Source organism: Spermophilus citellus (assembly GCF_964194105.1).
Source record: "Spermophilus citellus genome assembly, chromosome: 6".
NCBI classification, from domain to species: Eukaryota; Metazoa; Chordata; class Mammalia; order Rodentia; family Sciuridae; genus Spermophilus; species Spermophilus citellus.
The window spans coordinates 132487859-132507805 of record NC_138187.1 but is presented as its reverse complement, the minus strand read 5'-3'; the positions used below and the strand labels follow the sequence as shown (position 1 = coordinate 132507805).

Here is a 19947-nt window from a genome sequence, read left to right as displayed (position 1 = left end):
GCCTTCCGAGAAACGGACAGACTGGGTCCCCAAATCTCTCTTGCCTTCTGTCAGCCGGAACAGCCCCCCTTGCCACTCGGAAAGCTGGAAGCCAGTGAGGACCAAGGAGGGAGTCCTGGCTCATCACCTTGGCTGGCCAAAATTCTCAGGATCCACAGCCCAGCTCCCTCTAAGTGGCACTGTACCAGGTCGCTTAGTTCCAGCAAGAAGACAGGCAGACAAGCCCTGAAGCACCAGTCCTGCACCGTCTACAGGGACCTGGGACCCTTGGAAGCCAGGGGACTGGACGTGGGAGGTGTGTGGGCTCCTACCACTTTGACTTGAGCATGGAGCAAAGCCCAAGGAGCGCACCTCAGATTCCCCACCTCTGAAGTCCTAATCACATCCCCAACTCTAGCCCTCGCCATTGTCCCTCAGACATGGAGCAGTCCAGAAATGAGCATTTTAATGCAGAAAAACCACGATAATTTACAAATGAATCACTATATGAGCCCAGAGCCTGGAGGGTCCCCAGAGCTGTGAGGACAGAGGGAGGTGGGAGCTGTTGAGTGTCAAGGACACCCAGTTCAGTCAGCACCTTTCAAGATCTGGTCTGGGCAGGCTCCGAAATGCCCAGCCGGGAGGTCCCTGGCCCTCCGCTCCTTGATTCCCACCTGTCACTCCCAGGTGGGAAGACCTGGAGCCGACTTTAGGACAGAAAGTAGAGATGGAGAGACAGATCCTTGGAAGGGAGGCCTGGAGGGTACGGGAGGGAGCAAGGCAGGAGGCTGCTTCTGGTTCATGCCACCCCACCCTTGGCTTGATCCCCTTGGGCCAGGCCACAGTACAAAGCAGAGCCAGGCTTTGAGACCCAGGGCTGATGACCGGCTCCCTTTCCTCTCCCAGCAGGCTGCAGAGGGACAGACAGTTGAGGCTCAGGAGGGTGATCGGAGGGAATCAGTGTGGAGAAAGGGAGGGGGTTCAGGAGGCAGCTGCTGGCGGACCACCCCTCCATCCTCAAGACAGGTACATCCTTCTGCCAGATTGGCATGCTGCCGGTTTGGGGCTCAGCACCTCCCATGTGGGGCATGTGGGGGACCGGCCAGGGCGCTGGAGGTAGAAAGGAGCCCTCCCTTTCCCCCACCAGGAAGGGTCAAAGAACATCTAAGGCAGCCCCAATACCAGCAGGCCTAGGGCTGGGAACAGTGTGCTTCCCAGGGGTGGTTCCGGTCCAGGCCCTGGCTGTGTACAGGCACTTCCTCCCCAGCCTGGCGAGGTGAAGGGGACCCCCACAGTTGGGTCCTATCAGCCCCTCCAAACAGGAGAATGGGGTCTTCAGTGGCATCCACTGGTGGCCTTCTCCCTGGACACCCACCTGGCCCCTCTCCCACCTTGTCCAAGGGTGCAGACCCCAGAGCAGAACCAAGCCCTGGAGAACAGGTCTGGCCAGGCAGATGGGCAGGGGAGGAATAGGGAGACTGTCACTTTGGCATCTCCAAGGCCGACACTTGAGGCTTCACCTTGAAGTACTGGTTGAATCGGATCACTGCGTACCTGTCAACAGATAGGGAAGGGAGTCAGGTGTGACCCCCTGGGGCGTCCCTGCCGGGGGCTCTCCTTCTCACCAGCTCCAGGCGTCTAGGCTGGGGCAGGATTTTATATATATATTTTGGTTGGAGATGGACACAATATCTTTATTTTTGTGGTGCTGAGTATCAAACCCTGTGCCTCACACATGCGAGACAAGCGCTCTACCACTGAACTACAACCCCACAGGATTGATTTAAAAAAAATTTTTCAACTTATTATTTTTTTCTAGATAAGACTGGAGCAACTTTTATACAAATACATTAGATTGGAGTTTTGTTTTCCTAGTTCTGAGTGTCAAGGATATGTATGTGGTCATTCGATGCATCTCCAGAACTTCTCTGCCTCGCAAAACTGAAATCTGCACCCGTGAAACACCGCTCTCCATTTTCTGCTCCGCCAACCCCTGATAACCATCAATTACCTGTGTCTACAAATGGAATCATCATATATTGTCTTTGTGACTGGCTTATTTCACTGAGGATAATGTCCTCTAGGCTCCTCCGTGTTACAGCATATGACAATATCCCCTTCCTTTTTAAGACTGAACAATATTCTGTTGTATGTTTTCCATTCATCTGTTGATGGACACTTGGGTTGCTTCCATCTCTTGGCCGCTGTGAATAATGTTGCTATGAACATTATTTCTTTGAGAGCCTGGGGTTTTGTTTTGTTTTTGAAGCAGGGATTGACCCAAGAGGCACTTTGCCACTGAGCTACATCCCCAGCCCTTTTTTAAATTTTGAGATGGCATCTGGCTAAGGTGCCAAGACTGGCCTAGAACTTTTGCAATCATCCTGCCTCGACTTCCAGATTCTGTGAGATGACAGATGTGCGTCACTGCATCCAGCTCCTGCTGTCGGTTCCCCTAGCTCTATCCCGGGATCGCTGGGTCACAGGCACTTCATTTTTTTTTTTTTAAGTCGTTGATGGACCTTTATTTTACTTATTTGTATGTGGTGCTGAGAATCGAACCCAGGGCCTCACGCATGCTAGGCAAGCGTGTTACCTCTGAGCCACAGCCTCAGTCCTGGCACTTCATTTTTTAGTGTTTTGGGACTTTTGTGCTGTTTTCCAAAGTGGCTGCACCATTTCATGTCCCCAACAACGGTGCACGAGTTTCCAATTTCTCCACATTCCTGCCAATACCAATTCTGTGGTCTTGTTGGTGTTTGGAGCAGATACTCCGACTGGTGGGAGGCAACAACTCTTTGTGCTTTCGACCTGCATTTCTCTACCAATGACACCATCACTTGTCCAGACAGGGGTCCTCCACCCTCACAGCTCTTCTACCCCCATCTCTAATGGCTCTGGACACCTTCAGTCCGGGGTAGCCATTCCTCAGGGCTCTTCTCCTCCACCCCTGTGCCCACCTTCCTCCACTTACCCCTGCACTCACCTGAGGAAATCAAAGTTGATGGTGGAGTACTGGTTCTGGATGAGGGCCCAGAGAGCCCACAAGAAGTGAGATGCCTGGAAACAGATCAGAGACAATCAGCCTGGCCATGCCCAGGCTTGTTAGGGGCCTCACAGGGCAGGGAGGACATGGTCACTCTGGAAGACAAAGAGCTAGCACTCTGGCAGAAACTTGGTGGATCTCCCCAGCACAGGCTGAGGAGACTGCTGTGGCCAAGTCACTGGGCAGCACCTGGGGGGACTTCACTGTCCTACTAGAGAAAGACAGACAGGGGCTAGAGGTGTGGGGCTCAGTTGCAGGGCACTTCCCTGGCATGCACAAGGTCCTGGGTTCCATCCCCAGCACTGCAAAAACAAAACCAAAGACAAGCAGAACTAGTGCACCCAGGTCCTGGCGTCCCCTGTCCCCGCCCAGGGCCACACCAGCAGGATGGTGCTTCTAGGAATTTCAGTGATTGCCTGTGCAGGACACACCTTTACCCACAGCCTCTTTTCTCAACTCCCAGGACTCTCTGGGCATCAAGGCCAAGGTATCCAGGTTGAGGTGAATCCCTGAGCCAGAACGCAGGCCAACTGGGGCTGGAGGGATCACAAGAGTGGTGACAGCAGTGTCCTGGCTGGGCGGGCACCAGGGTCTGTGCTGCTGGAAGGCCCTCTACACTGACCTCTCCTCTGCCCCCTCTTCTTTTTGTTTAAATATTTTTTAGTTGTAAAAAGATCTTTTAAATTTTATTTATTTATTTATTTATGTATGTATGTATGTATGTATGTATATGTGGTGCTGAGGATGGAACCCAGTGCCTCACACATGCCAGGCAAGTGCTCTACCACTGAGCCACAACCCCAGCCCCTCTCTGCCCCCTCTTCTACTGGGGTTCTGCTGGCAAGGCAGGGCAGGCGGAGCCCAGAGCTGGGAATACAAAGCCTCCAGGTTGGTAATTCACTAAGCATTAACCTCTCCCTGTAGGAAAGGAGCCCAGGGGCACCCCAGGCTCATGAAGCCAGAGAACCAGGGTCCCAACAGTGACACCACCACTTGCCCAGACAGGGGTCCTCCACCCTCACAGCTCTTCCACCCCATCCCAAAGTCCAGCTCGCTTGGGTTGACCCCAGAGAACCTCCCTTCACCCTCCTTTTCCTGACTTCAAAGGGGCACAAACCATCTTAGCAGAAGGAGGGTCAGCCCTAAAGGTGACCCAAGAGGGACAGCCCACCAAGAGGGACAGCCCTCAGCAGAATCAGTTTTGTGCCAAAAAAAGAGAAGAGAAGGGATGGTCTGAAATCCCAGAAAAGGACAGATTTCATGATGCTCTAGCATGAAATGTGGGCTGCGGGCCACTGACTCGTCTTTTGCTTCTGTGTGGCTGACATTAATAAGCGTGGTTAGTAATTCCCCAGGGACACACCAGTGGAGACCTGGCATGGACCTTGTCCTGGAATAAGCAACACTTGGAATTGAGATCTGACTGCACGGTGGTGGGAGACGAAGAGCCTGATGGAAAGGCTGCCATGAAGCTGAGCCCATGGAGGGGGTTACAAGGAGATTAGAGCCTGACAGTCTTCATCTCCTTCAAAGGCTAAAAACAGTGAAGAGAATGGGTTTCACTATAGCATGAAAGGCAGAGGTTAGACAACGGAAGGAACTACTCCTCCAAATGACAGAATTGCTAAGATAGGAAGATGAGATTTGGAAGTATTTCTCTAGAAAGGAGGGAACCTCGACTGGATGGAGATAGCTCTTCCTAGACCACCTCTAGGGTGGAGGTCAGAGCTCCCTGCGGGTCCTGGGCTCTGAGTGAAGGGCTGGGGCTCTCCTTCCCCTGCCCCCTCCCAGCTACAAGCACTTACCAGGGCAAATTTGTTGACTTGCACATAGAGCCGCTCCACCTCTCTGGGGGTCACAGCTGTCCCCTTCTGTGCCTGCAGGTAGTAGAGCAGCCACTGCAGCTGGGTCTCCCGAGACGGGTACCTGCTGTAGTCGACCTCATTCACACCTGATGGGAAAGCAGGCCAGACAGAAGGTGCTGGGAGGGCCACCTGGGCAGGTGTCCCTTCTCCTCTAACACTGCCATCTCCCCCGACCTGCAGGCTGGGCCCAAGGGGGGCCCAGGGAGGGGTGGGGGTCTTCCCCATCCCAGCTGGGGACACTGCTTCTCTGGGCTGAGAAAGTAAAGAGGAGCACTGTCCTCAGAGTGACAGCAACCCTCCAGGGTGGCATCACGTGAGCACTGTGCAAAACCAGGGCTCGAGAAGCCCTGGGCCAAAGCGCAAATGAACCCCAGGAGCCTCAGGTCTCCGCCAGGCCCCGCTAACCCCAGACAAGCCCTTCCTCTCCCAGCCCCCTTTATTTTCATTCTCAGGTGAGGGAGCTGCACTTGGTGGTTTTCAAACACTGCTTAGATCTATTTGCACCCACCGGTGTCAAGAGGCTCCTTAAAAACACCCCTCAGAGAGCACCCCCCACACCGTCCAGTTCTCCGGATGATTCTGACAGGTGGCCAGGCTGGGCACCCGTGGACTAACACCACCTTTCTAGAAGTCCTCAAGCTGCCAGCCCAGTCGTGCAAGGCATGGTGGCAGAGACCTTGGCATGAGAGCCAGGATGAACAGAGGTGGTTTAGGACAGGGGCAGGCCTGGGACACCTTCCCCGAGGCCTCTTCCTCCCTCTCCTTCTCTGGACTCTGCTCTGGGCTGTGGGTAAGGGGAACTTAAAATGCTTAGGAATCATCCGTTCTGCCAGGGCCACCTCTGCTCCAGGCCACACCTAGAAGCTCAGCTGCTCTGTCCAGGGGGTGGCTCTATAGGTGGCCCAGGCATACCTCACCTATCCTGAGCTCCAGGGCCTGGCCATGTCATGCTGAGCACCCCACACTGCCAGCCAGGGGACACCCCTCCGGCCCCAGGGCCGGCTCCATCTATGGACCTTGATTGTCTACCTCAAGCCCTAGAGCTGGAAAAGCCCACCCTGCTTCTTTACACGAACGGTGGTCCTGCTGTACAAATAATGCCTCTAGGGAACAGTCGCCAACCCTCGGAATCTGTCCTACCTCATTTAGACGCTTCCATTCCCGTTCCAGTCTCCCTGGCAGCTGCAGGAAGGCCGCCCTACCTGATAGCAGCAGCCAACACCAACCATTTGCTTAGTCTTTGCTGAGGGGTGTATGTGACTCAGGTCACTACTATGAAGCAGATATTATTACCATCTCCATTTTACAGGTGCACAGAGAGGGTCAGTAATCTGCCGGATGGTCATACAGCAGCAAAGCTGTGTGTGTAACTTCTAAGTAGCCCCATCTAGTTATGCTCTCCAGGTCACCAGGCCAACAGCTCGGCCCGGCCTTGTCTGCATGCAGGGCCCTCATGTATAACCGTGCAGAATAAGGGACCCGGGACAGGGGCAAGTAGAGACAAACCATCCTGTGTGGTGCTGGCCATGCTGGCATGGGCTATGTCTGCCCAGAGGGGGGGACTTTTTCTAATTTACATGCAGGACAAGTATCCCCTGGGTCCCCACAGAGGAATTATTTTCCTGATTTATACCAAACTGCCACAAAGGCTAACAAAGGTGGGCTGTGTGTGTGGGGTGGTCCTGTCTCCCCTGTGAGACCTGAAGCTCGCTACAGCCAGGCTGTGCCTCCCACCTGGAGCTGTGACAGTCACAGGACAGGGACTATCTAGTTGCCACCCTCCATGGAACCACCTTGGGTCCTGCCTGTGGACCTAATCCCATCACAAGGATGGGGACTTGGGTACAGGCCCAGCAGAAATGCCCCTCACCTGCAAACTCGTTGAAGTGGTTGCCAATGTCAAAGGCCTGGTAGTTGTAGCCCGTGTACTCGTAGTCAATGAACCGCACGTGACCTGGGAGGCAGAGGGGAGACCATGAAGGTTGGCCCAGACCTGGCAACAGGGCCCAGTCTCCGGAATGCGGCCCCTGGCTCTTGCCGGCTTTTGCAGCTTCTATCTGTCCACCTGTCCATCTGTGCCACCCCAGCTCCCACCTCCAGCTCTCCCCAGCAGAAAATATTTGTTCTCAGCATGACTAGGGGTCTGAGCTAGAGCTGTGCACAGGCAGCCCTCCGTATCCACAGGCGCCACCTCCGTACACCAACCAACTTCCGTAGCAAACATGTGCAGACATTTCCTTGTCATTTCCTAAATAACATGGTATAGGAACAATTTACAGAACATCCACACTGTATTAAGTACTATGGGTAACCCAGAGATGGTTTACAGTATACAGGAGCCAGGCACGGTGGTGCACACCTGTAACCCCAGCAGCTCAGGAGGCTGAGGCAGGAGGATTTTGAGTCCAAAGCCAGCCTCAGCAACTCAGCGAGACACTGAGCAACTCAGTGAGACCCTGTCTCTAAATAAAATATTAAAAGGGCTGGGGATGTGGCTCCGTGGCTAAGTGCCCCTGAGTTCAATCCTGAGTACCAATAAATAAAAAGTATACAGGAGAATGTGAGTAGGTTATTTAAAAATACTATACCATTTTATTTTTATTTTTGCAGTATTGGGGAGGGAACCTGGAGCCAGCTGCATGCTAGGCAAGGGCTCTACCATACAGCTCTACCACCAGGCCAGCACCATTTTATATAAGGGATTTAAGCATCCTTGAGGGGTCCTGGGGTCAATTCCCCATGCACGCCAAGGGACAAGTGTACTTTCTGGGGGCAATGCCCTCATCAGAGAAACCAGGCGGCTCACTCCCTCTGGAGGCTTGGGCAAGTCCTGTCAAGAGGAATGGCTAACGTGGAGGACCTCCCCAGACCATGATTCGGAATTCCTTCCTGGGATAGCTTTTTCTCAAGGAGAATTTCTTGTCTCCTTTTCTATAAATTAACTGCAGGGGCTGGGGTTGTGGCTCAGTGGTAGAGCGCTCACCTAGCATGCGTGAGGCCTGGGGTTCAAACTTAGCACCACATTGAAAAAAAAAATTGGGGGTTGGAGCTGTAGCTCAGTGGCAGAGTGCTTGCCTAGCATGCATGAGGCAGTGAGTTCGATCCTCAGCACAACATAAAAAATTAAAAAAATAAAAATACAAAAATAAAGACATTCTGTGTATCTACAACTACAAAAAATAAATTTATGAAAAAAATAAATAAATTAACTGCAGACTGAAACCCAGATCTGTTTTGGCTTGTCCAAGGGCCAGCCCGAGGAGCAGATGCCCAACCCACCTCCCCCACCCCTGGCCAGGCCAGGGGAGCTGTACCTTTGGCACTATCATAGATGATGTTCTTGCAGAGCAGGTCATTGTGACAGAACACCACCGGGGAATCCAGCTGGGACAAGTGCTCCTTCAGCCAGGCCAGCTCCCATTCCAACACCTCCAACTTAGGGACATCTGCAGAGAGGCTGGACAGTGGCAGAAAGGTAACGGTGGAGGGAGGGCCAGTCCAGATGGGCAGGCACCGGCCTCCAGGCCCCCGGGATCCAGGCTCATCTCTCCCCTGACTGCAGAGGCCTCGGACAATGGCCAGCCTCTGAGACCCTCACTTTTGCCATCACTTTTGTCAGCTGGCCCTAGGCTTCCTGTCCTCCTAATTTCTGTGCTTACAATAAGTAGTGGATTCAAACCTGGGCAGGAAAGCGACTGGCCCAGATAAAAGTCGCTGACCAAATGGCATCCCTGCTACTTGATGAAAAGGAAAAGAAGGTAGAGAAGAGGGACAGTGAGAGCCAGGGTCTAGATGGAATGATTCCAGACTACGGGAGGAGGCGGCCCACAGAGGAGTGGGGGGAGAGGCAGAGTAGATCTGGGTCCAGGAGCGTGGGGAAAATCCCCAGGGAGAACCTGCAGCTTCTCCAGTGAAGGAGTAACCATGCCCTGCAACTGCTGGAGCAAAGGCATCCTCTTGAAGCGGCAGAGGCATGTCCTGTTGTGTCCCACTCCCACTCCAGCAGCTGACAAAGTCACAGGTGGAAGGCACTGGGACCATCTGGCCTAACCTCGTGTTGTACAGAAGCACCTCTCTGGCCCAGCAAGAAGGCAAAGTGCTGCTGGGCTCACTCCTTCCATGCCAAGGGCACGGAAAGGTCTTCCAGAGGAAAAGTACTGCTCTGACGCTCCCCAGGGATGGGTCCCTTCCACCTTGAATTGTGTTTCCTTGTCCTGGACCCCTGCCAGATGGTACCTTAACTTAAGGGGATGAAAACAAACATGCCTCACCCACCCCCATTTCAGCGGCCATTTCTGATTCAACCAATATGCATTGAGAAATAAATGAATTGGTCAATCGGTGGAGTCCACGCAAGGTCTAGTGAGGACACAACATGTTCAGATGCTCTGAACTTTGGCCTCTCAGAGGCACACAGGTCTGTGTGTGCTCAAAAACCCAGGACCGTGGGTTTTATCATCTCCACTCAGGAATCTAGGCCTCGTCTCTCTGTGCCCAGGGTGCAGAGGCCCGAGAAGGGGAATGAGGTAAGCATGGGCAGGACATTCAGTGGCCAAAGCGTTCCCACGGCCCCTCTGGAAAAGGAAGAGCCTGCAGGCTCCTCCCCGGCTTTGAGAAGGTCAAAGCTGAAGGGGATCCCAGATCCTGTGGTCCAACCCCACAGGGAAACTGAGGCTCCAGGAAGGACAGAGCTGCCTCCGGCCTCCACGCAGCTCTGGACTCGGAGCTTCCCAATCCAGGTGAGGCTGTGCATCTCCCCGGAGGCCCGGCGCCTCGGCGCCTCGGGCCTGGGGTGCTAAGAGGCTCTGGGAGCCAGGAAGGCCGCGGAGGGGAGGGGGCTCCCCTCACCCGCACTGGACTTATCTCCGTCCACAGCTCTGCATGCGACAGATTTCAATCTTGACGCTCCTTAAGGAGCCACTTCCTTTGAAGACTCCTCTTTTCTTGGACTGAGACCATCGAAAGATAAGGAGGAGGAGGCTTCCTCTGGCTTGCCCAGGTCCCAGTCTGAAAAACATGGCTTTGACATCCACACGCCTGCTGCCTGGTCCCTGACCTCTGCCTGACTCCTCCCCACCTCCCTCCCCAAGGCCATGAAGATGGTTACTGTGGGAACCATCCTCCTTCCTATCTCCCTGGCGCCTCTGCAAGACCAAGAGTCCCTCCCCTGAGCACTTGAGCTCCCACCAGCTCTGCCACCTTCAGTCCTGATGCCACCAGATTCTCTCAAGGCTGTGGGGTTGGCAGTAGAGTGACCACTGTCACCTTCCAGAAACCCCATTCCAGGCACCTCAGGGACAAGAGAAGATGGAGGGGCAAGGGTGCCCCAGGGATGCATTAGGAGCTCCTGCTGATGAAGGGACTCTTGCCTGGCTCTCGGTCACTCAGGTCTCGGATCACACAGGACAAAAGTACTTTCTCCCTTCGGGGGACCTTCTAAGCACTCCAGCTTCCTGGATTTTGACCTTTGCTCTCCCACCAGCCCACCTATAAGTCTCTATTTTTTTTTCCCCCTCTCAGTACTGGGATTGAACCCAGGGGTGCTCTACCACTGAGCTATAGCCCAGCTTTTGTTTGTTTGTTTGTTTTGAGGCAGGGTCTCTCCAAGTTGCTGAGGCTGCCCTCAAACTTGCGACCCTCCTGCCTCAGCCTCCTCAGTCACTGGGATCACAGGCATGCGCCTGGCCAGTATTTCCTTTTGATGTCCCTGAAGTGCTTATTAGTCCCACATTCCCCAAACCACCCTGGACACCTGCAGGGCCAAACAGACACGGTGGCTATCAGCTCTAGGTGCACATCTCTAGGTCTCCTCTGCTCTCCACCTGCCTCCCCCCCACCAATTGTTCTAGAGCAATTTTCTCTCAAAGTGTAGTTCCCAGGGCAGAATCCCTTGGGGAGCCTACCAAATGGCAGATTCCTGGGGTCCAGCAAGACCTCCCCATCAGACTCCAGTGTTGGGCTGGGAATCTGGGTTCAGAAAGCACTCCTGGGGCACCTTCTGCTCCAAACTTGGGAACCTTAGTCCTAGAACTTGCTCATTTAATGACAACACTCCTCCACCCGTCTCCCTACCTCTAGTCCCCACCCTGCCTTAATTGTCACCCAAATCTGTCCCTTATGGTACTTTATATCTTCCTTCCTAAGCCACATCCTTGCTCAGACACCTGCAGGACTTTCCACAGCCCGCTCACTTTAGTCCTGGTTCCTTAGCTGGGCATTTAAGTCCCCACCTCTAGATCCAAAGTGCCCTGTCTCCCTCCCCGCTCTGGACCCTCCTGAAGACCTCATGGCCTTGGCCTCCTTGGGCAAACCCTGCTCAGTCACCTTCTCCTCCAGCTAGAGTGGCCCCTGCTCACCTCAACCAGCACCTCTGCTGAGCCTTCCCTTCATTCCCCCTCTCAAACCCTCCACATGCATGAAATACCTCGCCTTCTTTTGTAGTCGAGCTTGGGCAGGTCCTGTTTACCTAGATGACTCCTAAGCTCCTTGAGGACAGGGCCAATGACACGATCATTTTAAAATTTTTATTATCTTAAATCCCAGTCACTCGATGTTTGTGAAATGAAGAACTGGATAAACCAGGGTTAGGAGTTCAACGTGCTTTGTCTAGTTGGTGTCCAGGATTGCTCAGCACAGGGCAGGGGGTCATCTCCTAAAAAGGCTCTAAGAAGTTAAACCTTAATTTGTCCAATGTCAAAGGCATGACAAGAGCAAAGGGAGTTGGCCAGCTCTTCTCCAGGGATCTCTCTCCTCCCAACAAGGACACCTCTCCAAGGTTACACAGGGACAACAGCCAAAGGACACTGCAGAATCAAAGATCATGCCTGAGCACCAGGAGGCACCCCAGTCCCTGAGCTGCCACTGACCGGCCATGACCTTGGGCAAGTCCCATCCCCTCTCTGGGCCTCAGTTTTTCCTGTCTGTCGAACCAAGTGGTGGATGGAGGGCCCTGTTCTCCATGTGTCTTTCCAGTCCCCAGGGAGAAGGGTGTCCTTGTTCCAGAGATAACATGTGACACAGGTCTGAACATGGTCAAATAGAGGGCAGGCTGGGGCCAGCCTGGACAAACAGTCCCAAAGCAGCGCTTGATAATCGTTAAGCAGGAGGGTCCAGATAAAGTCACGTGTGTGTTCAAGAGACACACAATGGTGACAGGGTTAATGAATGTCATCTTAGAGGAGGAAGGAGACACCTTCTCCCAGATTTCCCATGAACCTCTAGAAGGAAAATGATGTTCAAGTTAATTACATATTTCAGAATGGCTAGTAGAGAGGACTTTGAACATTCCCAACACAAAGAAACGACCCACGAGGTGATGGATACACCAACGCGCCTGATTTGATCATTACGCATTTTATACAGGTATCCAAATAGCACACTGTACTCCATAAATACGTACAATTCTGTTAACTTAAAACTTTTTAAAATGTATATATTTTTTAAAGTGATGTTGAACCTAGCAAGGTGCATGGAGAGATTCAATGCTGACTTTGACTTTTGGAGGGGAGGGGTAAACAGGCCTCTGTCCTTCCTGGGTACCCCCGGGGTGTGCTGGGAGTCAGGTCTGTCTGGCCAAAGAGCTGAAGGAAAAACTTGGGGCGCCCTGTCTTGCCTGGGGAAAGGCAGTGTCAGTCCCTGGAAGGAGTGGTGCAGGAAATAGCAAGTGTCAGCCATGTGCGCATGAGAGGAGGCCAGGCAGGCAGCAGGAGCCGGCATGACCCGAGGGTTTGCTGGCTGTTGAGCTGTTCTGTTGAGTGACTCTGAGCTCAGTCCCTCCCTGTTCTCAGAGCACCCTGCCCTCCCACTGTCCAGAGGGCAGCTCAGGCAGAAAGAACCCCGGGCTGGAAAACAGAAGCCCTGCCTGGCAGCCTGCGCTGGGGAAAGCTCTGTCTCTGAGCCTCAGTTTCCTTTAAGTAACACGGAGAGAAGTTCCCCTGACCCTAGTCCCTGCCACCATCGAAGACTCAAGGAGAAATAAGCTCATGTGTATACAACTGCTGATCCATATTTTTAAGATGCAATCAACCGGCCTAATCAGCCTGGAGACCGAGGCCCAGCAACTGGGACCAAAGGAGCTGCCAGGGAAGCTCTTGGCCCCATCCCAGGCCCTGTCCCCTTAAACCTCTTGTAGTGGGAGCAGGGGGCTAGAACCAAAAGAACAGGGACAAGGGAGCAGATTACAGCAGCAGAGACAGTGGCAGCCTTGCACCCTCCCAGACCTTTGTACCTGGGGTGGATCTCATTCTTCACCAGCGTGAAATAATTGTGCATCTTGTGCCACAGGGTCGGCTTGGGCACGCTGCCATTGGCGTGGATGGTGTGAATCTTTGCCATTTCTAAGGCAATTAACCTACAGTAGCAGAAAACAGGAGGGGGGGAGAGTGTCAGTGCTGGGCATGCCCTCCCCTCTTGGTTTCTCCTGACCAGACTGGGCTGGGAGATTCATGGGGACGCTAGCTAGAGGGCCTAGTGTGGGATGGTTACAACTCTTTCAGGACCAAAGGTTCCCCAGGAAGAGAGTCTCAACAGAAAGCATGAAAATGTAGTAAGACCTTCAGCCCAGCAGCTCAGTCTCCGGTCTCCCAGAGCTGGGCTGCTTCAGAGAGCAGGCCAGAGCAAAGGGCTCTTGGCCCCACGTCAATCTCGCCCCACCCCAGTGTTTCTGAAGTAGCCATGAAAGCAGGGGTACCTGGGACTAGGGGTAGTGTCCTTTCTCCCCCCTGGGCCCTGCCGCATCCTCTCAGGGGAGGTGATAGTAGGTCCCTTTCCATCAAAAGATCAGGGGTGATGGTGGCAGGCGGGGAAGAAACTCAGGCCTCTTATCAGGCTGGCCAAGGTGGGGAGGGAAACCAGGGGCTGGGGCAGCCCTTCCTTGGCTGCAGGGAGTTGATGCTGGTGGCAGGGTGCCAAGGACGCGAAACAAACCAACGTTCTATTTTCAAGTCCTCCTGTGGACATTATCCAAGGTCCCGGGAGAGAAGGAGTGGGCGGCGGAGAAGGTTGCTGGGAGAGGGTGGGGATGGCTGGAGGCTGACCAGTCAGAGAGGGAGGGCCTCGATAAGGGTCCCAGCGCTGAGGCCTGTGTCCCAGTGGGACTCCCACCCCTCTGCCAAGCCCTCCCTCTGCAGCCCCACCCCCACCCGTCTGCCAAGCCTCCGACAGTCAACCTTCCAAGCTTTTTTGCCTCTTCCTGTTGCCCAAATGATAATCACTAGGAAAGACAACAAAGGCATGGGCTGTTTACAGAGCTATCCCAGGGATACCCCTTCTCTCCTTGCCCCATGTGGGAAGGGGCAGGCCATGCCCCATGGTGATACAGGGCAGCTTCAGGCCTCCTCCAGAAGCCCCCAAGGATCCCACCTCCTCAAGGGTAGAGGAGCAGGGGGTGTGGCAGCAGCTCCAAGGGCGAGAAAGGAAGGCTGGGTGTTTGGAGGCCGGAGGTCCTGGGGCAGGAGGGGTCCACAGAGCTGTGGGCAAGGCAAGGAAACAGACCTGAGACCCAGGCCTGGCCTTCCTTCCCAAAGGAAGATTCCGAACAGAGCATGAACAGAGCGTTTCCTTGAATATCAATAGGACTGTTGTCTGAATAGCAATGAAAGTAACCTCGACACTCAGCATTTTTTTTTTTTTTTTTTTTTTTTTGCTGCGGAGCCTCAGCAGAGGGGCTGGGCTGTGGGCTCAGGGGAACTCGGGAGGGTGAGGCCTTCCCCTCAGACATCCACCCTCACCCGGAGGAAAATAGTCTGTCCTGGGAAAAAAAAAATCAAGGAAGGGCCTACCTCCTTCACCTCTCCGGATGTCTGGCTCTCCCCCAAATGCCAAGTTCTTATTATGGAACCTAAATCCCTCTTCAATCTTCCTGACAGTGGCAATTGTTTCCACCGAGAGGATGAGTGACAGCATGAGGTTCGCAGAGGCGGAGGGAGACTGGGAGTGGTGGGGACCTGCCAATGTTTGAGCCTCTTTGCACAAGACCAAGGGGGAGCTGGGAGGAGCTCAGTGGGAGAAGCAGGGCCTGGTGCCCACACCCTCCTCTGACCTCACATCTCCAGGCTGGGTGCATTTGGAGCTGTTCGCTGGAGGCTGAAGTGACCCTTGCACAGGTGTGCACGCCTCGCACTCCAAGCACAGCTACAAGGCACAACTCATGGGGTCCTAGCAGCCTGAGGCAGTGCTCAGGAGCATGGAGGTGGAGGGGCTCTCAGACTCCCCGAGTCCCTGGAGAGCCGGGTATACTTACTTGGGCTAACTGGGTGGCAGGTGAGGAAGCAAAGATGTCCTTGGCCTACCCCCAGGTGGACCTCATTGTTTGCCCTCAGTATGCAGAGGTTTCCTTTCCCTTGCTTTGCACAGAAGAGAAGCCAAGGATCTAAGGCAGACCCTGTACGGCTGTCCCCAATAACCTCAGCCTGTCTCAGGACTCACTCACGGATGCCCTCGGCAGGGCTCATAGCATTGTGGGGAACAGGAAGGACATGGCTTGGTACCCTTGTTGTGGCATATCCAGAGAAGTACACTAGGGACACTTTGATTAGTCCCTTTATGGGCCCCACAGCAGCATCCACAGGGTTTAAAGGTTAAGTACAATTTCTAGGCACTACACATCCAGGTATTTATGGGGAGGGGCCCCCCAAGGGTCATGGGTTCTTTGAAGCCCTTGCAAGGAGGCCTCAGCAGCTCCCCAAACCTGGATTCCCACACTGTCAGGGAGCCCCAAAAGAGCTCAGACCAGCAGGAGGGAGGGTTCTCTCTGTTCCATAAAGCCATGCACACCCTAGATACAGCCCATTTTCCTCGCACACCTAAGGTCTTGCAGAAGGTGAGGAGAGTCAGGAAAACCTGAGTGTGTTCCTGTGGATTTGGCTCGGATTTCATTTCCAAAGTTCTGAGATGTTTCCAGGTCAGACCAGCAGTGGGCAGAGATTTGAGGCATGGGATCAGGAAGCAGATTTCTGCTGCATTTCAGGAACCAGAAACTTGGGTCCAATGTTCATTAAAATTCTCACTTTCCTCCCCCAGAGCTCATCCTTCTAGCAAACTCCAATGAAAACCCACAGAAAGCCATCGCCTCTCTGCAAAGCAATGCACAACACACACACACACACACACACACACACACACACACACACACACTTGTTCATGTAATCTCAGGGAGCTCACAGATCTCCTTCTCCTCCATAGAGACCACTCTACAGCAATGAAGGGAGCCAAGGATTTCAAAACTCAAGGCCAGAGGAACAGAGATGAATAGAACCCTGCACCCTCCTTACCTGAAGAGCCGGGGATCTTGGATGTGCTCAGGCCCCAGGGCCACGCCCTGGATGTACTCGTAGCACAGCCCATTCTGAAAGGTACAGTAGAGTTTGGGAGCACAGCCATGTGCTCGAAGCAGCTGGAAGTTCCTGACCTCATTCTCCCGGTCTACCAGCAGCTCTGTGCGCTCCCCGTACACCCGGACCAGCACGCAGTCCTGCATGTCCTCCTCCACGTAGCAGGCCACCAGCTTGTTGGTGATGCCATCAGTGAAGCGCTAGCACAGGGAGAGGACAGCTGTGGGTGGGTGGGGCAGGATGTCTCTGGTCTCTCCCCCAGTGCCTCAGCAGGAGAGGCTCATTTGAATGCTGGCCACAGCAACATATAACCCAGTCCTGTCCCTAACCTTAGGATAGACTAGAGAGCCCAAAGGGGGGAAAAAATGGCAGCTTGGGCTCAGCACAGGCACACTTTTTCCCCTGGGTCTGACCCTAGTAGATGTGATTTGGCAGTAGAGGAAAGTCCACACTGGGTGGTGGGTAGAAGTCCCCTCCCCTCCCTATTCCTCCATCCCTGTCCTGAAAGACACCCTATGGACCAGAATGTGGCAGGGGAAGACTGGGAGTCACCGGGACAGAATGTCCTGACCAGCTGCCTCTCACTGTTGCCAGGCAGAGGGCTCTTTGCTGTACCTCTGGCTCTATCCAGCAGCAGAGGTACAAGGAAGGTACTGAGGTTGGCACCCATCCCAGGACTTTGGAGGCCAGAGGTCCTTGGAGCCTCTGAGTTCCATACCAGTAGAGATAGGAGACAACTGGGCTGGGGCACAGGCTCTACGGATAGAGTTATAAGGAGGAAGAAACCATGGGTTTGAGGGGAGGGCACATTATGACAGAGCTTTATGGGATCTTAGAGGACATTTGGACCAATTCTAGGTGGGGAAACTGAGACCAGGAGAGGGAGAGGCTGGCAGCTGAAATGTTAGGCTGGTTAGTGCTGGAAATGACCTCAGATCCCTTGATGTCTTTTTTCCTTTTCCATATTGGGAATTGAACCCAGGGGTGCTTTACCACTGAGCTACATCTCTAGCCCCTTTTTATTTTTTATTTCCAGACAGGGTCTCACAAAGTTGCTTAGGGCCTTGCTAAGTTACTGAGGCTGGCCTTGAACTTGCCAACCTCCTGCCTCAGTCTCATGAGTGGCTGGGATTACAAGCATGGGCCAACACCACAGGCTGCTTGATGTCTTTTTTTTTTTTTTTTTTAAATTATTTGCAAGTGGACACAATACTTTATTTTATTTATTTAGTTTCATGTGGTGCTGGGGATGGAACCCAGGGCCTCACACATGCCAGGCAAGCACTCCACCACTGAGCTAACCCCAGCCCCCTGCTTGACGTCTTAACACACCAAACTGGGCCTTCTGAAAATGCTGCCCACTCCCTGGAGGGTTCTGTCAGCCTCCACATTCAAGTCCAGAATCTCCCCAGAACTTTGCCTTTCTCTACCCAGAAAGCCCTTCAGCATGAAGCCCTAACGGCTCAGCTCTTGCCTTCATAGGCAGCCCGGAGGGGGCGTGGGGGTGGTGGGCAGGTGGAGGCCTCCTTTCCGAGAATGCAGGTCAGCTGGGGAGTCAGCCTGGCACTGCTCGGTGGGAAGCTCTGCCCACAGGTGTATCAGGGAGAGTGTGTCCAGCTAGGGTGGGCAAGGCGCCTATTGGAGGTTAGTGTGTGTGCCGTGCTGAGTCCCAGCCTGCAGTCATGGTGAGGGGCTCCACGCTGGCTGGATTCCACGAGGTGGCTCCAGGGACTCTAGGGGCTGCTCACAACCTGGAGGTTTTGCTCCCACCATGGAGGTGGAGAAGGGGTAGCAACACGTGTATGGTGATGGTAATGGGGTTCCCTTAAAAGTTCTTGCCTCCTCAGGTTTCACAGCTGGCTGGGTAAACGCTTCTGGGCAGCTAGGGGCACCAGCAAGCAGGGACAGGGGGTGGGGCCCGCACGCGCAGCATGCTGACAGTGGGCAGGTGGACCTCCCTCGAGCAGAAGAACCCCGAGAGGAGGCGTGTGTGGAAGGTCCAAGGAGGCGTGCGCCTGGCTTCGCTTCGGGACCAAAATAGACAGTGGGATAAACAGGCATACAAACCACGACCCAAAGCTCTCCTGCGAAAGCGGTCGCCACCCCTGGGACCGGCACCCGGAAGGATGCATGGACAGGCGTCCACGCAGCCCAGCTGCAGCCTCGGCAGGGCCCCATCCCGGCCCCACGCCCGCTCGGCTACCTTGGTCTGAACTTGCTCCGGCTTCCAAAGCGGCCGCAGCTCCTGGATGAGGCGCAGGGCGCCCGGGAGGATGTCGTCCTGGTCCACCCAGACGCTGAAGCACGGGACAGCGGCGGCCCTCGGGGGGCCCGGCGGCTCCCGGCAACCCGCGCTGGCCGCTGCCTTCTCCTCCATGCCCCATGAGCACTGTGGGCAAGGCGCCTGCCTCCGCAGGTAAAAGGGCGAGCACGGCAGAGGAGCCGAAGGGGGCACAGCCATTCCCAGCAGCCCCACCCCCTCGGAGCCGCCGCGCGAGCGCTAGCCCCTGCGGGGGGGCCCGGCGAGGGAGTGGGAGTGGTAGAGGAGGGGCCAGGGGAAGTCCATGACTCAGGAGCCAGCTGCCCGCTTCGATCGCCGGCTCTCGGCCCGGCGCCCGAAGCCGACCCCGGAACGCCGGGGCCCGCCGCGATTGTGACATCACGGGCGGCGGGCCACGGGAACGCCCCCTGCCCGCGCCGCCCCGGCCCGCGGGCCGCCGTGGAGCGCCGCCTGCCATCGCGGGCAGCTGTGGTCTCAGCTACCTGGAGCGCGGGTTGGGGGGTGACGCCCCCCCCCGGGGGGGCGGTGACGCCGGGGGCGGAGCCTCTGCAGGATCCGCCCGCGGGTCCCAGCTGGGGCTGCTCTGGGCGCTCTCTGCGGCTTTCCCAGCAGCTGGGCAGGGGCGGGAAGGGCTCCTCGGCGCCCCTCCTCATCCTGGGTTATGGAAATCCGGGTGCTCCCAAGACATCAGCTTGAATCCCCCCCACCCATCCTGGTCCCTGCTTCCTGAGCTCAATCCCTGGGCCCCCGGAAAAGGATCTGCAGGAGTGGCCCGTACTGCATCTGAAAGGCCCTTCCTTCCGTGCGGGGAGTCCCGGGTACTCCCCACCGCCACCACCACCTCACACACACATATTTAATGGAGAGGGATGTTGGGAGATGGTTTTGGAGGTGGGCATGCTAAGCCTGCAGACTTTGTCTTCTGACAGGTCACTGAACCTTCCAGGGCATTGGAGTATTGGGGCACATTCTAGGCCAAGACTTTGAGCAGGACTGAGTTTTGGTCAGTAATAAATTATTATAGCCTCCCTCCTGACCCAAGAGTTTGACTGGGGGCAGGTAGTAGCCCAGCAGGTGTCCCTTATCCCCGTGCTTTGTTGGGCAAAGGGGTGTGGAGGTGGATAGACTCTGGACTGGCCTTTTGGGAGAAGAGGTAGAAGCCTGGCATAGGGCCAAAGCAGGATAAGCAATATCTGGGGAGTGGGACACAAAGAGGCGAGCTGACAAGGTGTGCCAGGGCAGTTGCTATGAGGAAGAGGAGATGTGGAGAGGCTAGACCAGCCTATGGGGAAGCCACTGTTAGTTGTAGTCTTCACTACTCATTCTGTCACCTCCTGTTGGTTGCCATCACTCACTGTCCTGCCTCATGGACCTCACTAGTCACCATCTTACATTGTCTCACTCAGTGCCTACAGAAAAGGGACCTGTTTCTGTGTCCCCAAGTTA

At 54.8% G+C, this 19947-nt stretch overlaps 1 protein-coding gene across 1 annotated transcript; it reads right to left on the bottom strand.

The window, feature by feature from the left end:
* Positions 1-438: 438 nt before the first annotated feature.
* On the bottom strand, positions 439-18943 carry ETNK2 (ethanolamine kinase 2). Its single transcript, XM_081300536.1, has 8 exons — positions 18424-18943; positions 16161-16420; positions 13118-13240; positions 8205-8347; positions 6761-6844; positions 4831-4976; positions 2966-3039; positions 439-1533 (listed from the first exon to the last, which is right to left on the bottom strand). The coding sequence occupies exons 1-8, from the start codon at positions 18679-18681 to the stop codon at positions 1461-1463; spliced, it is 1161 nt and encodes a 386-aa protein (XP_081156662.1). The 5' UTR covers positions 18682-18943; the 3' UTR covers positions 439-1460.
* Positions 18944-19947: the final 1004 nt, after the last annotated feature.